This window comes from Mirounga leonina, unplaced genomic scaffold, assembly GCF_011800145.1.
Source record: "Mirounga leonina isolate KUSES-001 unplaced genomic scaffold, KU_Mleo_1.0 Mir_166, whole genome shotgun sequence".
Taxonomy (NCBI): Eukaryota; Metazoa; Chordata; class Mammalia; order Carnivora; family Phocidae; genus Mirounga; species Mirounga leonina.
The window spans coordinates 32,738,866-32,758,892 of NW_023270418.1; the positions used below are offsets into that span (position 1 = coordinate 32,738,866).

Below are 20,027 nucleotides of genomic sequence, written 5' to 3' on the forward strand. Positions count from 1 at the left end.
GCAAAGTGACATATTCACTGCGCGATGCAGCTGGACTGGGAATACAGTCAGTGCATCTCCAGGGTCCCCGCCGGACCACACACCAGCCACCTGCCTGTCATATCCACGGTATTCTCAGGGCCTACAGCAGTGCCTGCTACCTAATGGATCCTCAGTAAATATCTGCTGCCTGGATGACTGAATACCTGCTGGGATCCAAGGGAGACTGGGGGTCACTGCGCCCCCATCTGCTTGCTGAATATGGTGGGAGAGGTCCTCTAGGGTAGAATTCCCCCACCTCTGCATGCTCAGCTTTTGTTGGCTGTCCTGCTATGTCCAGAGCATGCCAGAGGTAGGAAATGCCCTTCCCCCATTGTCTTCTTGGTTAACATCAAAGCCCTAGTAACTTTCAAGCATCACCTCCTCCAAGAAGACTTCCCTGACTGGACACCCCTCCCCCCACAGTAGAATTGGCCCCTCCCACCTTTGTGCCCTCACAGTATCCTGTACAGACCGTGTATGTATCCTGCACAGACCCGATGTCCACCATGGCACTCATCCTAGTTTATACTTGATGTATATATAGTTATAATTTAGACCCTTTCTGTTTCAAAGGGTCTCAGTTTAGAGGCTAATTTATATGGTCACTTGACCTCCCCCCCCCCACACACAACATGGTCTTGTGCACACCCATGTTGCAATCAACCCCAGTGCCAAGTACCGAGTCTTGCAAAGGCTGGTGCTCTTTCTGGGGAAGGAACAAATGAATGATGCTAGATCCAATGGTTAAAACTGCCATCAATTTGAGTAGCAGCAGAAAAAAGCAGCTATCAGAAGACATGGTTTATAGTTCCAATTTCATTACTAAACTAGCTGCATGACCTTGGCCAAGCTGTTTAACATCGTTGGGTCTCAGATGGCCAGTTTTTAAAATGAGTGGGTTGGATTAAATGACCTCCAAGCTCCATGCCAGCTCTAAGATTCTGTGATTCAATGCTAATGTCCCCTCATAGATGAGGACCTAACAGACTATAAGGGAGTAGTGCAGCACTAAGTGAGTGTACCAGGAAGTCCTAGAAAATAGACAAAAGCATTGCTGCAGCTCCTGAAGTGTCTAGAAGCACCCCCACTTCTCCCTCTCCCAGCCCTGCCATGCTGTTGTCTGTCTAGGCAGGTTGACGGTTTTGACGTAGTTGGCTTTTTTCCTTTTTAAACGGTAAGCTCCTTGAGGGCGAGGTCCAAGTTTTAGGCTTTAAGATCTTGAGGACCTAGCAGGGAGTTAAAAACTGGCATGTATTTCGTGGTTGATGATGCTGATGGTCATTCGGAGATCCAATCAAATGTGAGACAGTGGGTGGTCGGTTTCATCAGAAGTGCACTAGAGAATGAAGAGACGGTATCGAAAATTAGGGACATTGTTCTCCTATCAATACCAGACAAATTACATGCCTGTGTATTAAGGAGTGACTTAAATGCATATAGAAAGAAATATGGTCCCTTCAAGAGGAATAATGTGGATTCAGAAAAAGAAAGACATTGCAGATTCTATATTTATCTTCCAGCAAGCTGGATTTGAGAATTCAATTTGCCCACTTTTCTGAATTGGTTGACTATAAAAATGCATGAAATACAGGAAATAGGGGTGCCTGGGTGGCTCAGTTGGTTAAGCGACTGCCTTCGGCTCAGGTCATGATCCTGGAGTCCCGGGATCAAGTCCCGCATCGGGCTACCTGCTCAGCAGGGAGTCTGCTTCTCCCTCTCCCGCTCCCCCCTCTTGTGCTCTTTCTCTCTCTCACTCTCTCTCTCAAATAAATAAATAAAATCTTTAAAAAAAAAAAAAAGAAATACAGGAAATAGTAAATGGGGGCGCCTGGGTGGCTCAGTCGGTTAAGCATCTGCCTTTGGCTCAGGACAAGAATCCAATCCTGGGATCCAGCCCTGCCTCAGGCTCCCTGCTCGGTGGGGAGTCTGCTTCTCCCTCTCCCTCTGCTCCTCCTGCTCATTTTCTCTCTCGAGCATACTCTCTCCCTCTTTCTCAAATAAATAAATGAAAAATCTTTAAAAAAAGAAGGAAATAGTAAATGAGTACTAAATGCTGAAATGAAACAGAAAATGCTTAAATATATTATGGAAAATACTAACATTTACGCAAAACATAAGCTTTCACCATTATAAACATGTTTATTAAAAGAATGGATATTGGTAAATCTTGTAATCAGTTTTAGTAATAAAGGCTAAGGCATAGACATATAGTGTCTCCCAGTTTCCTCAAACCAAGAAATTATACAGGGATAGAAAGTTTACCAACAAGATGATAACTAGATCAATGGTAGAAGCAGAACTAGTAATGGTGACAAAATCAAAACATGAACTCCAAGCTGGGTGGCAAATCAAGTATAATTGCAAAAAAAACACATGAAAATCTCACCTTAAATGCAGTCAATATTTTCTTGTGGTTCCCCCAGGGAGTGTGAAAATAGATTTCGCCAGAAAGAAAAAGACAACCGAATACATTTCAGAGTTTAAATATTTAGCAAGCATTTGGGGGAAAAAAGATCATCATTTTAAAATTACACACGTCCAATATATGAACAAGATAATTAAAGAGGCATTTGGAAAAAAGAAGTTGGGGATATTAAGCTCATAATCTGGCATTGAAAGCTGTGCTTCCAATATGAATTCTGAAGATGACACCCAGAAACTGGAGGTGGTAGAGATCAGTGGAGCAGAGAGACTAGATCACAAGAAAAACTGGAGTAAAGAGAGGGAAGCACTTGGCCTAAGATTTGCATCCTTACCTCCTGGTAGCGACTTTGGGTTCCATCAGCTCTATTCCAGCTGAAGTGACAAGCCGCAAGAACAGTTCACCTCCAACAATTGCTGTCCCATCAACCCTCTGCCCCAGAACCTATGTGCCTCTCTTACTCTACCAAAACCAAACCTATCTGCAAAGGTTCAAAGCCCTCCAGTCTCTCAAAAGCATCACCACGCTACTTTATTCATGGAGTCAGTAAACACGGACAGATGAGTGCCAGCCATGCCTGGCACTGTTGGAGGCATCTGGGATCTAGCAATGAACATGAACAAAAATGTGCAACTTTCCCTCTCCCCTGGGGCCCACATCCAAGTGGAATTCTCTCTCCAGTTCCTGTTGTCTACATGATCATCTGGTGGTTGACTGTAATGGTAATTGTTCTCTAAGCATGTTACCTCTTCACGGTATGTCCTCCATGATGTGAAGTCTTCAAGGGTAAAAAGCCAAGCTTTCTAATTTTTCAAATCTCCTGTTTCCATCTTAGCACTCAATTTAGTGTTGGGCACAGGGTCCTCAGTAGCAAAAAAACCCTTCATGTAGGAAAAAAAGAAATGAGAAAAAATAGGAGAACCATTGATCCTGTGTAAATGTGTTGTCTTCTAGCCTCCATGGGGTGTTCGTGTGCATTAGTCCATTTGATTCCACAATAATCCCAGCAGGAAACAGGGCAGGAATCGTTATCTCTGTTTTATTAAAGAGAGAACAGGGTTCCTGATAGGTTAAGGGCCTGGGCTAATAACATACATCTGGTAAGAACCTCTCACAAATCGGCCAAAGAAGAACCAGACTTAGCCGAAGCTGACAAAAGGCAATGGATGTTCTTGAAGAAGATGGGCAAAGATCAGACCCACTAGGCAGATCCAGGAACAGGCCTAAGTGTCTAGGCAACTAGCCCCTTGGGGATGTGGCTGCAGCACTGCAAACTCTCAGCAGTTTAGCCAGTGAGCAAGCATAAGGTTGCAAACAGACCTGAAAACCCCCAGGGTGCCAGAAAGAGCCCCCAACCAAGCGCAAGTGTGGTGGCGCACAGGGCTTGGCATCTTTCAAGACCCACTCCTGGAAAAGGCAGGGAGTCCTCCCTTTTAGAAGTGGGAGTGACGGTGGCCTGGCCCCAAGGTGAAGCAAGGCTGCTAAAAAGAGCAGGTGGATCCCAGATGCTGCTGCAGCTGCCCTCACAGCGGAAGTCAACCCCACAAGTCAGGAGAGGCAGGTCCGCACAAAGGCAGGCTACATGCCCAGAAAAAATGGCAGCAAGGAGGCATTGGGCCAGGGAGGGCGGTGGTCCCATAGTTCTACAGACGGGATCAACCATGGTCCATGAAACTTACAAGAATCTCATGTGCCATTCATGTTCGATGATACGACAATCCTCAGGGCATTTCTGGCTTCCATTTTTCCTCCTGATCAATTCAGATTTTACTTCCATACTCAAAAGAAAGCTTTCTATCCCTTAAAACTCACAATCACCCAACACCTGGTTTTTTACCTCTCCTAAGTTTGACACAGTATGTGATATTGATTTGGGAAGGTTTTTTGATGGCTACAAATGTGGCCTGGCTCCTGCCTTGAAGGAACTTATAGTCTAGTGGAAGGAGGTGGAGGGAGATGTTCAGGAAATGATTAGCAAAACTAGAGAGTATGTGATTAAGTGCTCCAAATGCATGGGTAAGGGGAAGTGGGCAAGCAAGGTCTGCTCTGCTGAGGATAGATGACAATAGGCTGAGCTGGGAGAGAGGAATGAACAAAGCAGGTGGGGATTGGCAGAGTGATGGAGAGAAGGATGGAAAGAGAGAGACCTCAGGAGGGAAGTGATGATGAGAGAGAGGCAGACAGAATCCAGGAAGAGAGGAAAATGGAGATCAGAGACATCAGGGGTGGGGAGAAAAGAAAGGCTAGGAGCTAGAAAGGGAAAGAGAAGCTCTGAGTGACTACTTATACTCCATGTCAATTTACCCTAAATACTGAAGCATCTTTACTCAAAACTTTCCTTAAAACTAGAGGTCAGAAACATAGTAAATGCTTATAAATGGAGGCTATTATGTGCCAGACATTGAGCTTTAAAACATTATTCATTTGAGAGTTAGGCATTTTCCCACTTCATAGATGAAAAACGGAGGCTTTGAAGAGTAAAAGGGTAGACCTTTAGTCTCTGACGTCAAAGCTTTTTAATCACTCGTTATGCCACCACACGGGAATCTTCAAAACGAACTTCTCTATTTTGGTTTAGACTTCCACTGTTTGGGACATCCCTATTTCCTCCTTAACATTTAAGGGATGCAGAGAAATTAGAAATAGTTTAACTTGGTTGACGAGACTATATAGTTTCCTTCCACCCACTAAAGTCTCCCAAAAGAAGTGGGTGATCTGGATTTTGACTCTTAGCATTTGTTGGGTCTCAGCTTTGCTCGAGAAGGCAGAGATTTGTTAATATCTTATTAAGGTGCCAGCTTATTCCAGCCAGGGATCCTCTTCTCAATGTTTCTAGAAGGTACTTTTCTTTCCTTCTTCCCATCCACCACTCTGCATCTCCCTGCAGCTACAGTAGAAGCCATACAGTTCATAATTCTCGTGCCCTTCTTGGGGAATCACCCAAGCTTTATTCTGGAAAATGTCTCTTTTAGGGCAAAGCAGTGAGGCTCAAAATACACCGTTGCCAATTGTGATTTTGGGAGCATCACTGCCATCTGACTATCTCTTATCTTACCCTGCACATCTGCTTTCAAATATTAACAAAGATTGCCTGTGGAAAACCCACCGTGTATATCTGTTTAAATGCTATTCCCCCCTCCCTGCCACACAGACTAGTTAACAAATGGCTTTCAACTGGAAAAGAGCTGGTTGTAATCTGACAAACCTTTACTTGCAGTTCTGTTCAAAGTAAGTATGACTGTTATTGCTCTGAGAGACTTCTTAGGTTTCCTCCCAGCATTCCTACCTGGGTTAAATCTATAGGAGGTATCTGCTGAAGGTGAGCAACTCACTCAGTGTTGAGGGTTAATTACTTGAGGGGCTCGGGACCTTAAGAAAAAGGGCAAGGCCAAGTTGAACTACTTTGAGAACCCCTTCTTCTCTTTGCCCCCAAGTATCCCATGGGTTATAAGGATAGGTGGGAAGTCAATAAAGCCATTTATTTTGCAAATAGCAATGAGGCCTAACACTTGCTTAATCTGACAATGGCAAAAGTCTTTCTCTTCTACTTAAAACAAGCTGCTGCCTTTTTCTATACCTACAGACATCCAGTTGCCTCTGGGACCATAGCACCAGTGTGAAAGACTGCTGCTTTTAAAATATATTTTACTGTAGTCTGAAAGACTTAAAAAGGCTTTAGACCTGATAGGGTTTTGGTGAAGATCTTCTTCACATCAGTGCTCCTGAGAATCTAAGAAGTCTGAACAAAACTGGTATCAGGATAAGGACTATTTCCCAGTGACTGGAATGCAAGAGGGTAAGACCATATTAACAAATCATTTTTTTAAAGTTTTTATTTTATTTACTATTTTTTAAAAAGACTTTATTTATTTGACAGAGAGAGACACAGCGAGAGAGGGAACACAGGCAGGGGGAGTGGGAGAGGGAGAAGCAGGCTTCCCGCGGAGCGGGGAGCCCAATGCGGGGCTCGATCCCAGGACGCTGGGATCATGACCTGAGCCAAAGGCAGATTTTTTAACGACTGAGCCACCCAGGCGCCCCTCAATTTTTTTATTTTAACTCCAGTTAACATACAGCGTAAATTAGTTTCAGGTGTATAGCACACCGATTCTACAGTTCCATACATCACCGGGGCTCATCACGACAAGTGCACTAACGAACCTTTCTTTTGTTGTTGGGAGATGTTGCAGTCCGCTATTGCAGAGCGCAGGACTCCTCTCCGTTCGAGTAATTAGGCAAACTCTTCTATACTTCAGTTGTCTACCTTTAAAACGAGTACAACACTCCCAAGGATACTGTGAAACAAAGTAGAGAACGTTTTTAAAACTCCCAACATGTGCATGTAGAAAAACATCCTGTGGTAATAAATAATACTACCTTGGGTTTACATAGTGCCTTTACCCTAGAGCTCAAACCTTGATAGAAACAGAAGCTATCATTACTTCAATTGTCTTTCTCGGTCTCCTAAAAGAGCTGAAGGTTGTTTATAGAAGTTATATGATTCACTCCACGTTCTTTCCCCTCTCCTGCATTCCTGAATCCCAGGATCAGAGGTTAAAGAGTAGGAACCCAAGGCAGGGAGAAAAAGATCTGTGTGACACCTCTCAGCAAGTGTGTAGCGAAGCCAAGAGTGTCGACCCGGATGCGTAACGCCCAAGCCACAGTCCTTCATGGGATTTATAATTTAAACGGGCCCCAAAGCACGAGATTGGCTGGGGAAATGCCCTGATCGCGGCTGGGCTGCTCGCATGGCGTTGCTCAGATACCTCTGGCCGAGCTCCGTCGACGTCCCCAGCCTGCTAGCCCGTCGGGCAGCTGTCGAGCCGCGGGAGCCCGTTCGTGGGCAGGGCCGGCGCGGCTCGGGCGGCCGCTGCCCCGTCGCTGACCCTCGCGCGAAGCTGCGCGCACGGAGAGGAGACATCTTCCCAGCCGGGCCTCCCGCGCCCGCCGCGGCCCGGGGCGGCGGGGTCGGCCCAGGGAGTGGGGGCGACCCGCGCACCCCTCCGTGGAGGGCGCCCCGACTCGCCGGGGGCGGGGTCACATCCCACCCGGGGCGCCGGGGGCACCGGCGCTGCGGAAACCTGAGCGTGGCCGAGGAGCGGGGGCTTGCAGGGCCACCTCCCCGGGCGCCTCGGGCCCGCAGTGGGCGCGCCGGCCGCCGCCGCCCCCGGGCCGTCGCGGAGACCACTCCCGCGCCTGGTACCTGTGGACGCCCTTGTCAAGCGCCTGGAGCTCCCCAGGGGGAGCCGAGCCCAGGACAGACATGCTACTCCCGTTTCCTGCCCCTTCGGAGCGGCGAGGAGTGGGTGAGGCGGGGCCGAGCCGCTGCACCGAGGAGCCCCCCGAGCCGTGGGCGAACGGGCCCCGCGGTGGGGGCGCTGGGGCCTGCCCGGGGATGGCGGGCAGGCCGCCCTCGGCCCACCGGCCGGCGGGCGAGGGAGGGCAGCCAGGGGAAGGCGCCCCTTCCGTGCGCCCACTCGCCCTGGGCAGGCCCGAACACGGCGCCGAGGTCGGACCGGCCCAGCCCAGCAGCCTGACCCCGGGAGACCCCGCTTTGAGGCGGGCAACGGCTGCTCTGGCCCAGGCCACCCGGCCTTCAGGTTGTGTGACTGTGACGGGCCGACTGGGGCAAAGGGCGGTTGAAGGGGAACGGGGCGCTGCTTCCCACCGCTTGAGGGGGGTTGTTGTGCTTTGTGGGGGCTTGGGGGGGTCACCACCCTCCCGCGAGGGGTGGGGGAGGGCCGCCGGAGCAGCTGGCCGGCGAGGGGCGGGGCCACAGAGCCGAAGTGTGTGTGTTCCAGCGAGGGCGTGTGGGAGGGGAGGGCGCGCGGAGGAGGATCCTGGCCTGCGCGCAGGCGCGAGCAGCGGGTCGGGCCCGAGCCCAGGAAGAAGGCCCTGGGGGAGCGGGGGCGGTGGGCCGGCGGGAGGGCGGGCGGGCTGACGCGAAGGGGGGCGGGGAGCCGCGTCGGCGTCGCCGGGCGCGGGCGATTCGAGGCCGACGCATCCGCGCGTGCGCGCGCCGCGGAGTGTCCGCGTTAGAGGGGAGTGACGCGTGCGCGTTCACGTGCGCCCGGGAGAGCGGTAAGAAACGAAGGGAGGCCTGAAGGGGGTGGGGGTGGAGGCGAGCCGGAGGAGGGGTGGGGGGGCGGCGCCTGCGCAGTGCGCCGCGGAGGAGCTGTGTGTATGTGAGAGTCTGACGGGTTCAAAATGGCGGCGGCTGCTTCAGCGGCTCCTCCTGTGTGAGGGAAACAACACCCCTCCCCGGCGGCAGCGGCGGCGGCGGCGGCGGCTGCGGCTCGCAGAGCACCTTCCCAGCGGCTGGGCCTGTCGCCGCTCCGTCTATCCTGGGCAGGGGGCGCTCCGGGAGGAGGGGCAACGCCAGGGGGCCCATCCCCCGGAATCCCTCCTCTGCGACTGGGGAGTAGCCGGGGGCTCGTCCCGCAGCGCGGAGCCCGGGCTGAGGGGGAGACGCGAGGGGAGCCCGGGCCCCCAGCCCGGCGCGCCGCGCCGCTCCCGCCCTCTCCGCCCCCCGGGGCCGGGGCCCGCGTTCCGGGGGGCCGGGGCGGCGCGGGGAGCCTCGGGCCGGCCGGTCTCAGCTGATCGGCTGCCGCTCCTGGGCTCCGGAGGCGGCCGGGCGGCTGCTCGCCGAGGGCACGGCGAAGAGGGCGCTCCCCGCGGCCGGGGCTGGCCCGGGGCTCGGGCTCGGGCTGCTGACCGCTGGCCCGGGGGAGGCGGGGGCGCCCCGGGCTCGGCGCCGAGGGGTCGCGCTCCCCTCTCCTGACGCCTCCGACTCCCGGTCTCTGAAGCCTGAAGAGGAGGTTTGATTCAGCAACTGTTTCCTCTTTTCCGGGTCGCTCTGACCCTCTCTGGATACTGGCCTGATCCACGGAAAAAAACGAAGACGACGTTTGGGATTTAATTTTTCCTCTCAGTTTTTGGAATCTTTTACTTCTCACTTGGACAAGAACTCACGAGCAAAATCCCCGGTGAGATTCCCCCTCCTAGCCCCCCCACCCCCCCTGGAAGTTTGGTTCACCGTGTTATCTAAAGTCTTAATGTAAAGTTTCTATTTCTTTTTCCGATGGGTGAACCATTGAAGCGCCTTTCCTTCGGGGAGCCCGGCGAGATTTGCCATTTTTCCTCTCCGGCCCTGGCTGCTTTCAGTCCCCGGCGGTCCTCGCCCAGGGGGTGCAAACACGGTTTCTTTCCCTCCCGACTTGGGACAAGGGTTTCCTCTAGGAGGGCTCTGCCACGAACTGCTCTTGCAACTGTGTCATTGGGTCCTTTGGTCTTGTAGCAGTTTTGAAAGGATGCTATTAACGTGGCTGAAAGGTAGTTGCGAAAAGGAAAAAAAAAATTCTGCATTCCCTATGGAAGCCATTATCCTTGAGAATATTTCGGAAAAAAGAAAAACCTTTCTTGGTATTATGGATCGACCGTCGCGCAGATCGGTCGTAATTTTTGGAAAAGATGTATTTTACTTATTCCTATAGATGGATTCGCTCATTTTATTACTTTATTCAAAAAGATCTAATGGAATTTTTGTCCCTGGTTTACAACTCTCTTGAATTTGTTTCAGAGTTGTACACATATTGTGTTGGGGTGGAGTGTTGGTTTGGGAATGAGAAAGATCCAGGGAGTCTAGGAAGGCAGGCAACGATGGTGTACGGCTTTACTAGAGGGGTATGGGAAATTGTTTTGGAATCTTTCTGTATCCTGATTTTTTGGTCCTTTTTTAATATAGTCTGCCCTTTTTTCCTTTAATTTCTAATTATCAGTGAGAGAGAGCTAATTTGGTTGGGATCTGGATTTGTTCAGTGCCTGCTTCACCTGGTCCGTTCTCTATAGATATAAGTCTCCCCCCCCAACACGTTTTTTTTTTTTTTTGTTTTTTTTTTTCCTACTACTGCCATCAAAGGGAGGCTTGCTTATTGTAATCTTGTGGGGAAGAAACAGTGCTGTGGCCCATCCACAAGGAACTGAAACCAACATCATCTCCTTTTGCCTAGGCCTCGGACAGTTGTAATGTGATTAACGTTGGTCATGGCATGGAAACACTTGCCCCAGAGCAGAGGGGTCCCAAACTGATGAAGAGGAACCAGATTTGTCAGAGAGCCTTTAACTTGCACATATCTTAAATACTTCTTTCTGTGAAAAGAAAGCTTGAGTTTGGGGATGAGTTCTCATCTCTGCTCATATCATTATGCTTTAGTGTTGCAACCTGGTTCCTAAGGAGGAAGAGGAAGGCAGCCCTGGAGTGGTTTCTTTACAGTAATTTCAACAGAGGAGTGAGAGATGGAACCCGAAGAAGAAAGGATTCGTTACAGCCAGAGATTGGTTAGTATTTTATTCTCTCTCTCTCTCCTTTTTTTTTTTTTTTTTCTCCCCAATTTTGAAGCACAATAACTATTCTGTTTCCATTTGTGGACCTACTGTGATTAAAACTTTTCAGGTGGCTTTTCTGTATACCAGAGGAGAGATGATGTATTAATATCTCATTTGGTTTTTAGGCCAAGCAATTAGAGCCTTAATATTCATCCTGTTTGGAAATGGACTTATATGTAACCTTAACTTCTATAGAAACTGTTGTAAATCAAAGGATTTTGTGGATTACATCATGACAGGGATTACTAATTTTGCAATACTGACACTGTAATAAATCTGATTAAGTTAGATTAGAATGTAAATTTTAGGGGCAAAACTGAGGAACGTTAGTTCTGTATCATTTTTGTAGATTATGGTATGTCAGGATTTGTGGCTTTGAGCTGGGAAGTAGAACTATGGATTTCTATTTTTAACACAAGTAACACTGATAGGTTTAGAGGGTTGGTGGGGATTGATTGAGAAAGGGTAGAATGCCAGAAGTTCTGTATTTTGTATTTTGGGAAGGAAGTATGAGATATATCTTGTTGAAAGAAATTTTTACTTAGTAATGATTTGGAGGGAATTTGCTTATATGTGCCTATGAATATTTGCTCCTTTAAGCCCTATTTTCCTCTCAGAGTTTCCCTATTGGAGTTCAAGAATTTGATTTTTGTATCCCCTAGTCAAAGAGAACTTTATTAATATTCTCACCGTATATTCATTTGAGAAATTTGAATTTGTGTCTTTAGAGTAAGGTATGGGAGCCAAAGAATTGTCTCTATCATGTGAAATTCGGTGAACTGAGAGACCTAGAAGATTACTAAAGGAATTATGGTGGTTTTCTTTGGCTCTGTGTTTTAGACTGAGTTTGGAGGAAAACAGAGTGATTCTGTAATCATTCTCTGATGATCTCCACTCTTTTTGAAAAAAGGCTACTTTGTTTAAACGTGACTGTTAGAAAGGTGTGGAGTGCATTGGCAAGTATATCCAGCAGGCATATGCTCTGGCAAGACTTATTCCAGAGATTTGCCTCTTGTCTCCCAAAGCATGTATTGAGAATATAGTTCTTTAACATTTAGAAATAAACTACGGTTCTTTAACTTTCAGAAATAAACTATGTATGTCAGTAGTGAAATTTTGTATGCTTAAGGTTTATTTTTGTTTTGATATTTCTTAAACTTTTCTTCGGGACCATAGAAGAACAAGGATGCTGCAGAATTCTCTTCCCAGGTGTTATTCCCAGCTATATGGGGAATCATTTTTATCATGTCAGGCTTGTAGAATTGTTGAGCTCATTTTAAGCTCAACAATACATTGTTTATGTATTGTTACATAAATACTAGAGGGCTCTTGGATCCTGGGATCCAGTCTTTCAAAGGAAGAGCCTTTCATTCAGCCAGAAAAAGTTCATATTTTTTAACAAGGTAGGGAGGTAGTGGTAAGGAAATCCAGGGAATCTGTGACTTTTGTCTTGGTAAGATGATTTTTTAATTGTAAAATGATTGCTACCTGTTGCACACATTAACCCTTTCCATATCTAGCATATTTTTTCTTTTGGTTCATGTGCTGTTGTAGCAGTGTTGTATTAGGGGGGTACATCAGATATTTGGTGGGGATCTTGGAATTTTGGGTAATTCTGAAGTTTAGGATGACTGATGTCTTGTTTTTCTTTCTAAGATTACATGACAAAATTATATCTGAAGTGTAAATTCCTTCTGTAGCATACCTTTTGATAAGAGCATATTGGCAGCTTATTTGAGTGACAAGTTTGCCTACCAAACTTTTAATGTCTGTCTCTGTGGTGAGTCCTCATGTTACATTGATAATGGCTAATTTTTATAGTAGTTAACTGTTTTTTAACACTGTCTGTCTTTAAAGGCGGTCAAAGTGTAGAACTTACTTTTGTTTTGCAGTTATTGGCCATAGAACATAAAGTTTGAAGGAGAGACAAACGACAGGTTTACTTACTTAGCTTAGTGATTAAAATTTGTGTGGTCTCATACAATATATATTTGTCAAATTGAATTGAATTACTTAGTACGTTGATTATAGTGTTATTAAATGTTACTTAATGTTGTTTTAGGGGATAAAACCTAAATGGGCGTCCCTTGTGATATACCTCCAAAATAGCCTCTTGAGAGAGAAAATGGTATCAGTATTAAAAGTCTGAGTCCAGACTCATTTTGTAATGACTTTTTTGTATTCAGGACCTTTTACCTATCAAGAAAAAAAAAAGTTGTATTCTTACTAGTAAGAATACTATTAAAAATTGAAATAAATCATTTTAATGCTTCTTACTGAGATAGCTATTTCAAGTGCACAGGCTGAATTTGGTAAATTTTGATATGTTTATATCAACTTTGTGACAAGTCATTTTTTAAAGTCAGAAATAGCTAGTTTAAAAAAAATGGCTTGCCTCTTGCCAAACTTTATTACATGTAGAAGAGAATTTTACCTTTGAAGTTGGTGTATATGTATAGATTTGGGGCATAAGCTCTACTTTCTGGAACTAGAATGCTTGTTTTGCAGTGTGGGAAATGAATGATGTTTTACTATTCTTAAGCAAGACATAGTTTTGTTTTGTTTTTTAATGAAAAGATTAGTAGTTTTGTGTATAGATTCCTAGAACAAAGCCAGACAGATCTCTAAGGCAAGTTGATGTACCTGGAAAGGGTATTCAAGTGAGAGGGATAGAAGCTTCAGCTTCGGCAATGGGTGGGTATTTGGTTGTCCTGAGGTAAAGAGGATTTATTTCTGTCTTTTTAGTAAATTTAGATGGAGGACCTAATTGAGAAATATTGACAAGTACTAAAGATGGAACTTCTTTTTTTCTTCATTTGATTTCAGCAGCTAAAGTGTTGGAGTAGGTTTAGATGTTTGTTTCTATCCATCTATATTTAAGTATTGATTTGTAGGGAATATTCAGCATAGTATCTTACAGTTACTTAATCTAAAACGTTAATTAGATCCTTAGCAGTTATAATTGATGATCTTTTAGGTTTTTGAAATCATACCAATTCTGAGTAATCCTTATTGCATAGAAAATCAAGGGCAAAATAGCATGCATCGAAGTGCTTACGTTAATATTTCTATGCTATGTAGTATCGTTTTAACTTGGGGCTTTTTTCATTTTTTTTTGGAAAAGATGACCTTTGTTATATATTTTAATACACTGGACTATGATATGTGCCCTTAACTTGTTAATATATTGTACATATCATTAAATTTAGTATGGAAAAAATTCATTAGCTCCTGCCAAAGGCAATTGTAGAAACAAATGGACACCTAAATCAATGTAAAAGAAAGTGAAGACAATATACTTCAGGGTAAAAGAAGTTATGTAACCTGAATATTTGTTTCTCTTGAATTCACCTAAGTCTAGTAGTGTTATCTGAAGGAGAGATGTTGATTTTCTTGAGAATTCAGTTTGATTGTCAATCTTGATGATGAGATTAAGAGATTTTCTAAAGGATGTTATACTATTAGAGGTTCAATGCTGTTTATTTCTTACATATGTTTTTCTTTGAAATAGCTAAATCATTTATCTTTTGTAAGAAACTGGGGCACTGAAGCCCTAATGATACTCTCACCATTCTTTGGGTTACACTTAAAAATTGTCTCCTCAGATTCAGCATCAATTACCAGATTATCCCTTTTACAAACAGCCCCACTTTGAATGACCCCACTCTCAGTAAGGTCTTTCTGACCAGGAACGAACTAGGCAAAATAAAATCCTAGTTTTAAGCCGTATTTTCCCTAGCATGAAAATGTCATATTGTTAACAATTAGAAAATAATTATAGGTGGTCTAAATTGTTGAATTTGCTTATTTATAATTATTTCATTAGACTTAACCTTCAATCTGTGATGGTGGAGGAGTACATTGTTCTGAGTGTTGCAGCCTCCTTCCTGATGATGTAGGAAAAACTTGTTGCCCATTTTTGGGTGATTCAAAATGCATATAATGAGGGAACTAGTTCTTTATTCTTATGCATCAATCTTCCACAGTAAGCTACATTTTGGGGACCCATAATGAGGACTGTATTTAAGCCCTATCACTTTCTCTTGTTTTATTTTGCTGAGCACTAATCATTATCATACTTGTTTGTTTTGTTTGTGCATATCTCTCCTTTGGAGTGTAAGCTCCTTGAGAGTTGGGACTTTGTTTTGTTTATGGTATATACTGGATGCTTCGAATAGTGCCTGACACATAGAAAGTGCTCTAAGTAGCCTCAAAAAAAGAGAAAGTACTCCATCTACAACACAGAAAGTGCTTAATAAGTATCTGTTGATATTGTTGAAAGCCCTGATAAATACTTTTCTTTGCTCCCAAGTTTCTTGAGGGCCAGCAATAAGTCACTGGAAGGGAGGAGAGTTTGTGTGTAGGGATGAGCAAAATATCTGGGTATTAGGTCTTGCAGTGTGCATAGAACCAGAAGCTTTAAGCTATGACAGAAAAAATTTATACTTAACACACATGCCAGATGAACACATTTATAGTATTTGGGCCATTAAAACCAATGAAAAAAATGTCTAGTTAACTTTAAAAGCTCAGTCTGAATTTTAAGTTCTTCCCTTAATCCTATGTAAATCTTCTGTTTCAAGGTTTTTGCTGGCTTTTAGACAACTTAAAGTTGTGAAGTTGCTAGTGATGGTGTTTGTGTTATTCTCAAGTCTTCGTTTTGGCCATTAAGCGAGACAAATAATTGATACATTTACTGTATACCATACGGAGAAACATGCCATTATTTTATATCTTTAAAATTTTTCTTCTTGGGGTGCCTGGGTGGCTCATTTGGTTAAGCAGCTGACTTTTGGTTTCAGCTCAGGGTCCTGAGATTGAGCCCTGCATCAGGCTCCACATTCAGCGAAGGGTCTGCTTGTCCCTTTCCGTCCCCATCTGCCTCCTCCTACCTCTAAAATAAATAAAAATAAAATCTTAAAAAAAATTTTTTTTTCTTTGTAAACGGACATCCTTGACTAGGTTTCATTAATTTGCCCTGTGTAATCTCATTTTTGGAATAATACTATATTGTCACATTGTGGTTTTACATCAATTCAGTATTTATGTGCTGAGTACGAGGCTAGGTTCTCTCATACACATTATCTTGTTTAATCCTCAAAACTGGCCTGTAAGGTAGATGGTATAGTTTTAAATTTTAATTTTTTTAATTATGGAAATGGAGTTTTTGGTCTGTGACTTGCCCAAGATCACCAAGTTGGTGAGGGGTGGAAGCAGACCTTGAACCCCATGTTTCTTGTGTTATTTCATACAGAAAACATATGATACCCATTTCTGTTGTAGGAAGTTGCAGACTGAGTGCTTTCTCTTTTTTTGAGGCTACTTTTAAAATTTCTTCCCTTACAGATGTCTGCTTAACATCCTAAATGAGATAGCTACAAATATTTGACAGCCAGTGTTTCATCATGTTAGAAAAAGGTGGCACATTCTTTTTGTGAACTTTGAACTTATTGCACTTGATCTATTAAAACAGCAGTATTTGTGTATATGTCCAGCTTTTTATTTATGCATGTCACTCATATCATTGTTTTCTGTTTTAAATTTTAGGTTCTTGGGGGTTTTCTCTATCTGTGAGTACTTGGTAAAAACTTAAACCATAAAAAAAGGCAGCAGATAGTGACCAAGCGAGTGGTTTTGGCAAATACAGTGGTGAAGGCCTCCTTCAGGTAGGTAGAGAGGAGGAGGGAAGAGGGTGGCCTTGCAGGAGGTAAAGACAGCATAAGCTTTACTATGGAATGGGATGCTTATAAAGCCTAGTCTGAGGACATTTCATTAGATTCATAGGACTAAAGTAGAAAATTTCCAGGTATGGAAAATAGAGAGTCATTGGAAGTTGTGGTTTGTTTTTAATCAAATAGTAATTTGATCAAAGTGGTGTTTTAGGAATAATATTTTTGCAGTTTCAAGTCAGGGATGTGTCCAAAGGAATATTGAAATAAGTTATCTCTTAAGGTATTAGGTACCTGATCTCTAGGGCAGTGATTCTTGAAGTGTGGTTCCCTCACCAGCAGCCTCAGCATTATCTGGGTATCTGGGAACATGTTAGAAATGCACATTTGGGGGGCCCTGCCCTGTATTTACTGAATCAGAAACTCTGGAATTGGGGCCCAGCAATCTGCGTTTTAACAAGCCAGGTGATTCCATTACATGCAGAAGTTTGAGAGCCACTGTTCTGGGGTACAGTTAGTAGAAATGGAAAGGAAGGGAAAGTGAAGGACTGACAAAACTTGCTGACTGATGGATAGCAGCATGTTATGGAAAAGAGTTCTTGATTGAGGATCATGAGTGCTGAGTCCTAGTGTCAACTTTATCACCAGCTGTTTTGAACAAGAGAACTGACCTGTCATGGAAGGAGTTGTACTTAGTGATTTCTGAGGATTTTGGAGACAAATGAAGAATTAAGGTGGACTCTGGGATTAAGTCTGCATTATCAGCAAGATCAGGAGGGAGTTTTGAAAAGGAGAGGAGAGGACATTGGGTGGATGTTTTAGAAAAGTGGGACAGAGGGCGCCTGGGTGGCTCAGTTGGTTAGGCGACTGCCTTCGGCTCAGGTCATGATCCTGGAGTCCCTGGATCGAGTCCCGCATCGGGCTCCCTGCTCAGCGGGGAGCCTGCTTCTCCCTCTGACCCTCCCCCCTCTCATGTGCTCTCTCTCTCTCTCATTCTCTCTGTCTCAAATAAATAAATAAAATCTTTAAAAAAAAAAAAGTGGAACAGATTACTTAAAGCAGGGGTTCTCAACTGGGTGTGATTTTTTGCCCCCTTGGGATATTTGGCAATATATGGAGACTTTTTTTTTTTTTTTTGAGACATTTTTGATTGTCAGACTAGGGGAGTACTACTGGTATTCTAGTGAGTAGAGGCTAAGGATGCTTCTAAACATCCTAAATGCACAGGTCAGCCCCCCACAGCAGAGGGTTATTGGGTCCAAAATGTCAACAATGCGAGATTGAAAATCCCTATTTATTTATTTTTCAAGATTTTATTTGTTTATTTGACAGAGAGAGAGACAGCGAGAGAGGGAACACAAGCAGGGGGAGTGGGAGAGGGAGAAGCAGGCCTCCCGCTGAGCAGAGTCCGATGTGGGGCTCAATCCCAGGACACTGGGATCATGACCTGAGCCGAAGGCAGACGCTTAACGATTGAGCCACCCAGTCACCCCTGAAAATCCCTATTTAAAGAGAAATACCCCGTAGAAAGGTTCTGTGTACGTTTCCATCCTGGTTTTCTGCTGTTAATCTTAGAGTTTTAAGTTTAACACAAAACATCTCAGAAGCACTCTCAGATTCCCTTTTGCAGGGCTTTGCTCAAAGTAAGCATAAAGGGTTTTGTTGTTGCTGTCAAATTTTCACAAAAGTAAATGGTATGGAAAATCCTCGACCAAGGTGCAGATTTATTACTCCTTTTAACTTATCCTAAAGCAACTTACTTGGATAACCAAAGTAAGTATTCATTGTATTGATTACAACAAGAAATTTCCTTTTGATATTCTCTCTGAAGGATAGAAAAATGAGTTAAAAGTTGTGGTATTGATGTGAGCAAATATTGACATACAGTGAATTGCACTGTAGCTCAATACCCTATGATCATTTTTAAGAAACAACTTCATGAGCTGGTTGTGGCCCTCAGTGTGAATTCAGTATGTAGCCTCAACCTTAATCCATCTCTTTATATCCCTGGATCTCAGAAGTTAGGAACTCTGTCCTGTCAGGGCAGTAATCTGGCCAACACACTTGCTTCTGACAGTGACCTCAAGAGAATGTAGATTCATAAATATAGTGATCACTTAAAGTACTTTTATAGTTTCCAAAGTACTTCTCTGTTTCTTGTGTCTTTTGATCCTCTTAATCTTCTGATCATCCTAATTCTGTGGGGTTGCCAGAACTTGAGGTTGGTGCTACCATATTGCACAATTCCAGCAGGTGCCATTCACATATCTTAATCTGCTGAAAGATGCCCTTGGAGTTGTGTGGTCAACAACAACAACAAAAATTTGTGAGCCTTTTTGGGTGGATAAGATAAAGGAAGAGTCACCCCGTATATTTGAGACAAGGTAGGAAAAAGCCCAATCTGATGGATAATAGTACACATTGAGTATATACTATGTGCCTGGTACTGGCACTTTACACGTTTTAACTAACTTAATTCTTGGCAACCCTTTGAGATAGGCTCTATGATTCCCATTTTCTGGCTTAGAAACTGAGGCATAGTACAGTTAAGTAACTTGTCTGAGGTTATCCAGTTAAGAAGACAAGGAGGATTCAAAGCAGGTGGTTTGGCTCCCAAGCCTTCTACGCTATCCTGCCTCTTTTTGACTTTGTTGGAGGACAGTTTGTATATGTTTTGTTGATGAACTTTGGGTATTCCCCAGGTAATATTTCTCATTCAGGATATTCATTCGCATAAATGTTTCTTAGGTGCTTATACTGTGACAGCTACTTTACTTGGGCCTTACTTTTTCATAACTTCCAAATACTGTGGTTTCAAGTAGTGCTGAAGAAATTAGTGCGTTGAAGAAATTAGGAGGGTGATGAAATACAGTTGACCCCGAAACAAGCGGGGCTAGGGGCCCTGACCCTCTGCACAGTTGAAAATCCACATGTAACTTTTGACTCCCCCACAACTTAAGTACTAATAGCATATTTGACCAGAAGCTTTCTGTAACATACACAGCCAACAAACATATATTTTCTATGTATCGGAAAATATCTGCATGTAAGTGAACCCATGCAGTTCAAACCAATGTTGTTCAAGGGTCATCTGTACTTGTTTGGGTGAGGATTGTTCCTTTAGATTGATGGTTACTAAGGCTGCCTGAGAAGATGGCATTTTGTGACTGAGACCTGAGTGGTGAGGAGCCATTCTTGTGAAGTTCAAGGGCTTAAGGGGACCAGATCTGGGTCAGCAGAGCTCTGGCTAGAGGGACCAGCTAATGCAAAGCCCTGTGGTATGAATGAGAAAATATTACAAGCACTTAACTTTGTGTCAGACACCATGCAGAGCTCTTGGGATACAGTGATGAGTAAGACAGGCATGGTCCCTCTGTTGTGAAGCTTCCAGTCTGTCTGGTGGGGAAGTCAGTAATTAAATACTTCTGTTAGTAATGTCAATCATAGATACACAAAGGACTACAAAGGTAAATATAGGATGCAGTGAGAATATATGATAAGGTGACCTAATCTAAATTTCAGGAGTGGGA

At 44.3% G+C, this 20,027-nt stretch overlaps 1 protein-coding gene and 1 long non-coding RNA gene across 3 annotated transcripts in view; one reads left to right on the forward strand and one right to left on the reverse strand.

Annotated features, from left to right (window-relative positions):
• Positions 1-826: 826 nt before the first annotated feature.
• Positions 827-8,095, reverse strand: LOC118015646. Of its 2 annotated transcripts, none has more exons than XR_004680678.1 (3): positions 7,647-8,095; positions 6,605-6,738; positions 827-1,357 (listed from the first exon to the last, which is right to left on the reverse strand). It is a non-coding gene; the product is annotated as an uncharacterized LOC118015646 (long non-coding RNA). The 2 variants fall into 2 exon arrangements; XR_004680677.1 differs by lacking the exon at positions 7,647-8,095 and adding an exon at positions 7,210-7,608.
• A 445-nt stretch (positions 8,096-8,540) lies between these two features.
• Positions 8,541-20,027, forward strand: part of KDM2A (lysine demethylase 2A) — a 113,726-nt gene continuing 102,239 nt past the window's right edge. The window contains exons 1-2 of the mRNA XM_035013371.1: positions 8,541-9,429; positions 10,656-10,780. Of these exons, the coding sequence (XP_034869262.1) occupies positions 10,739-10,780 (42 nt within the window). The 5' untranslated portion in view covers positions 8,541-9,429; positions 10,656-10,738. The remainder of the gene's footprint in view (positions 9,430-10,655; positions 10,781-20,027) is intronic.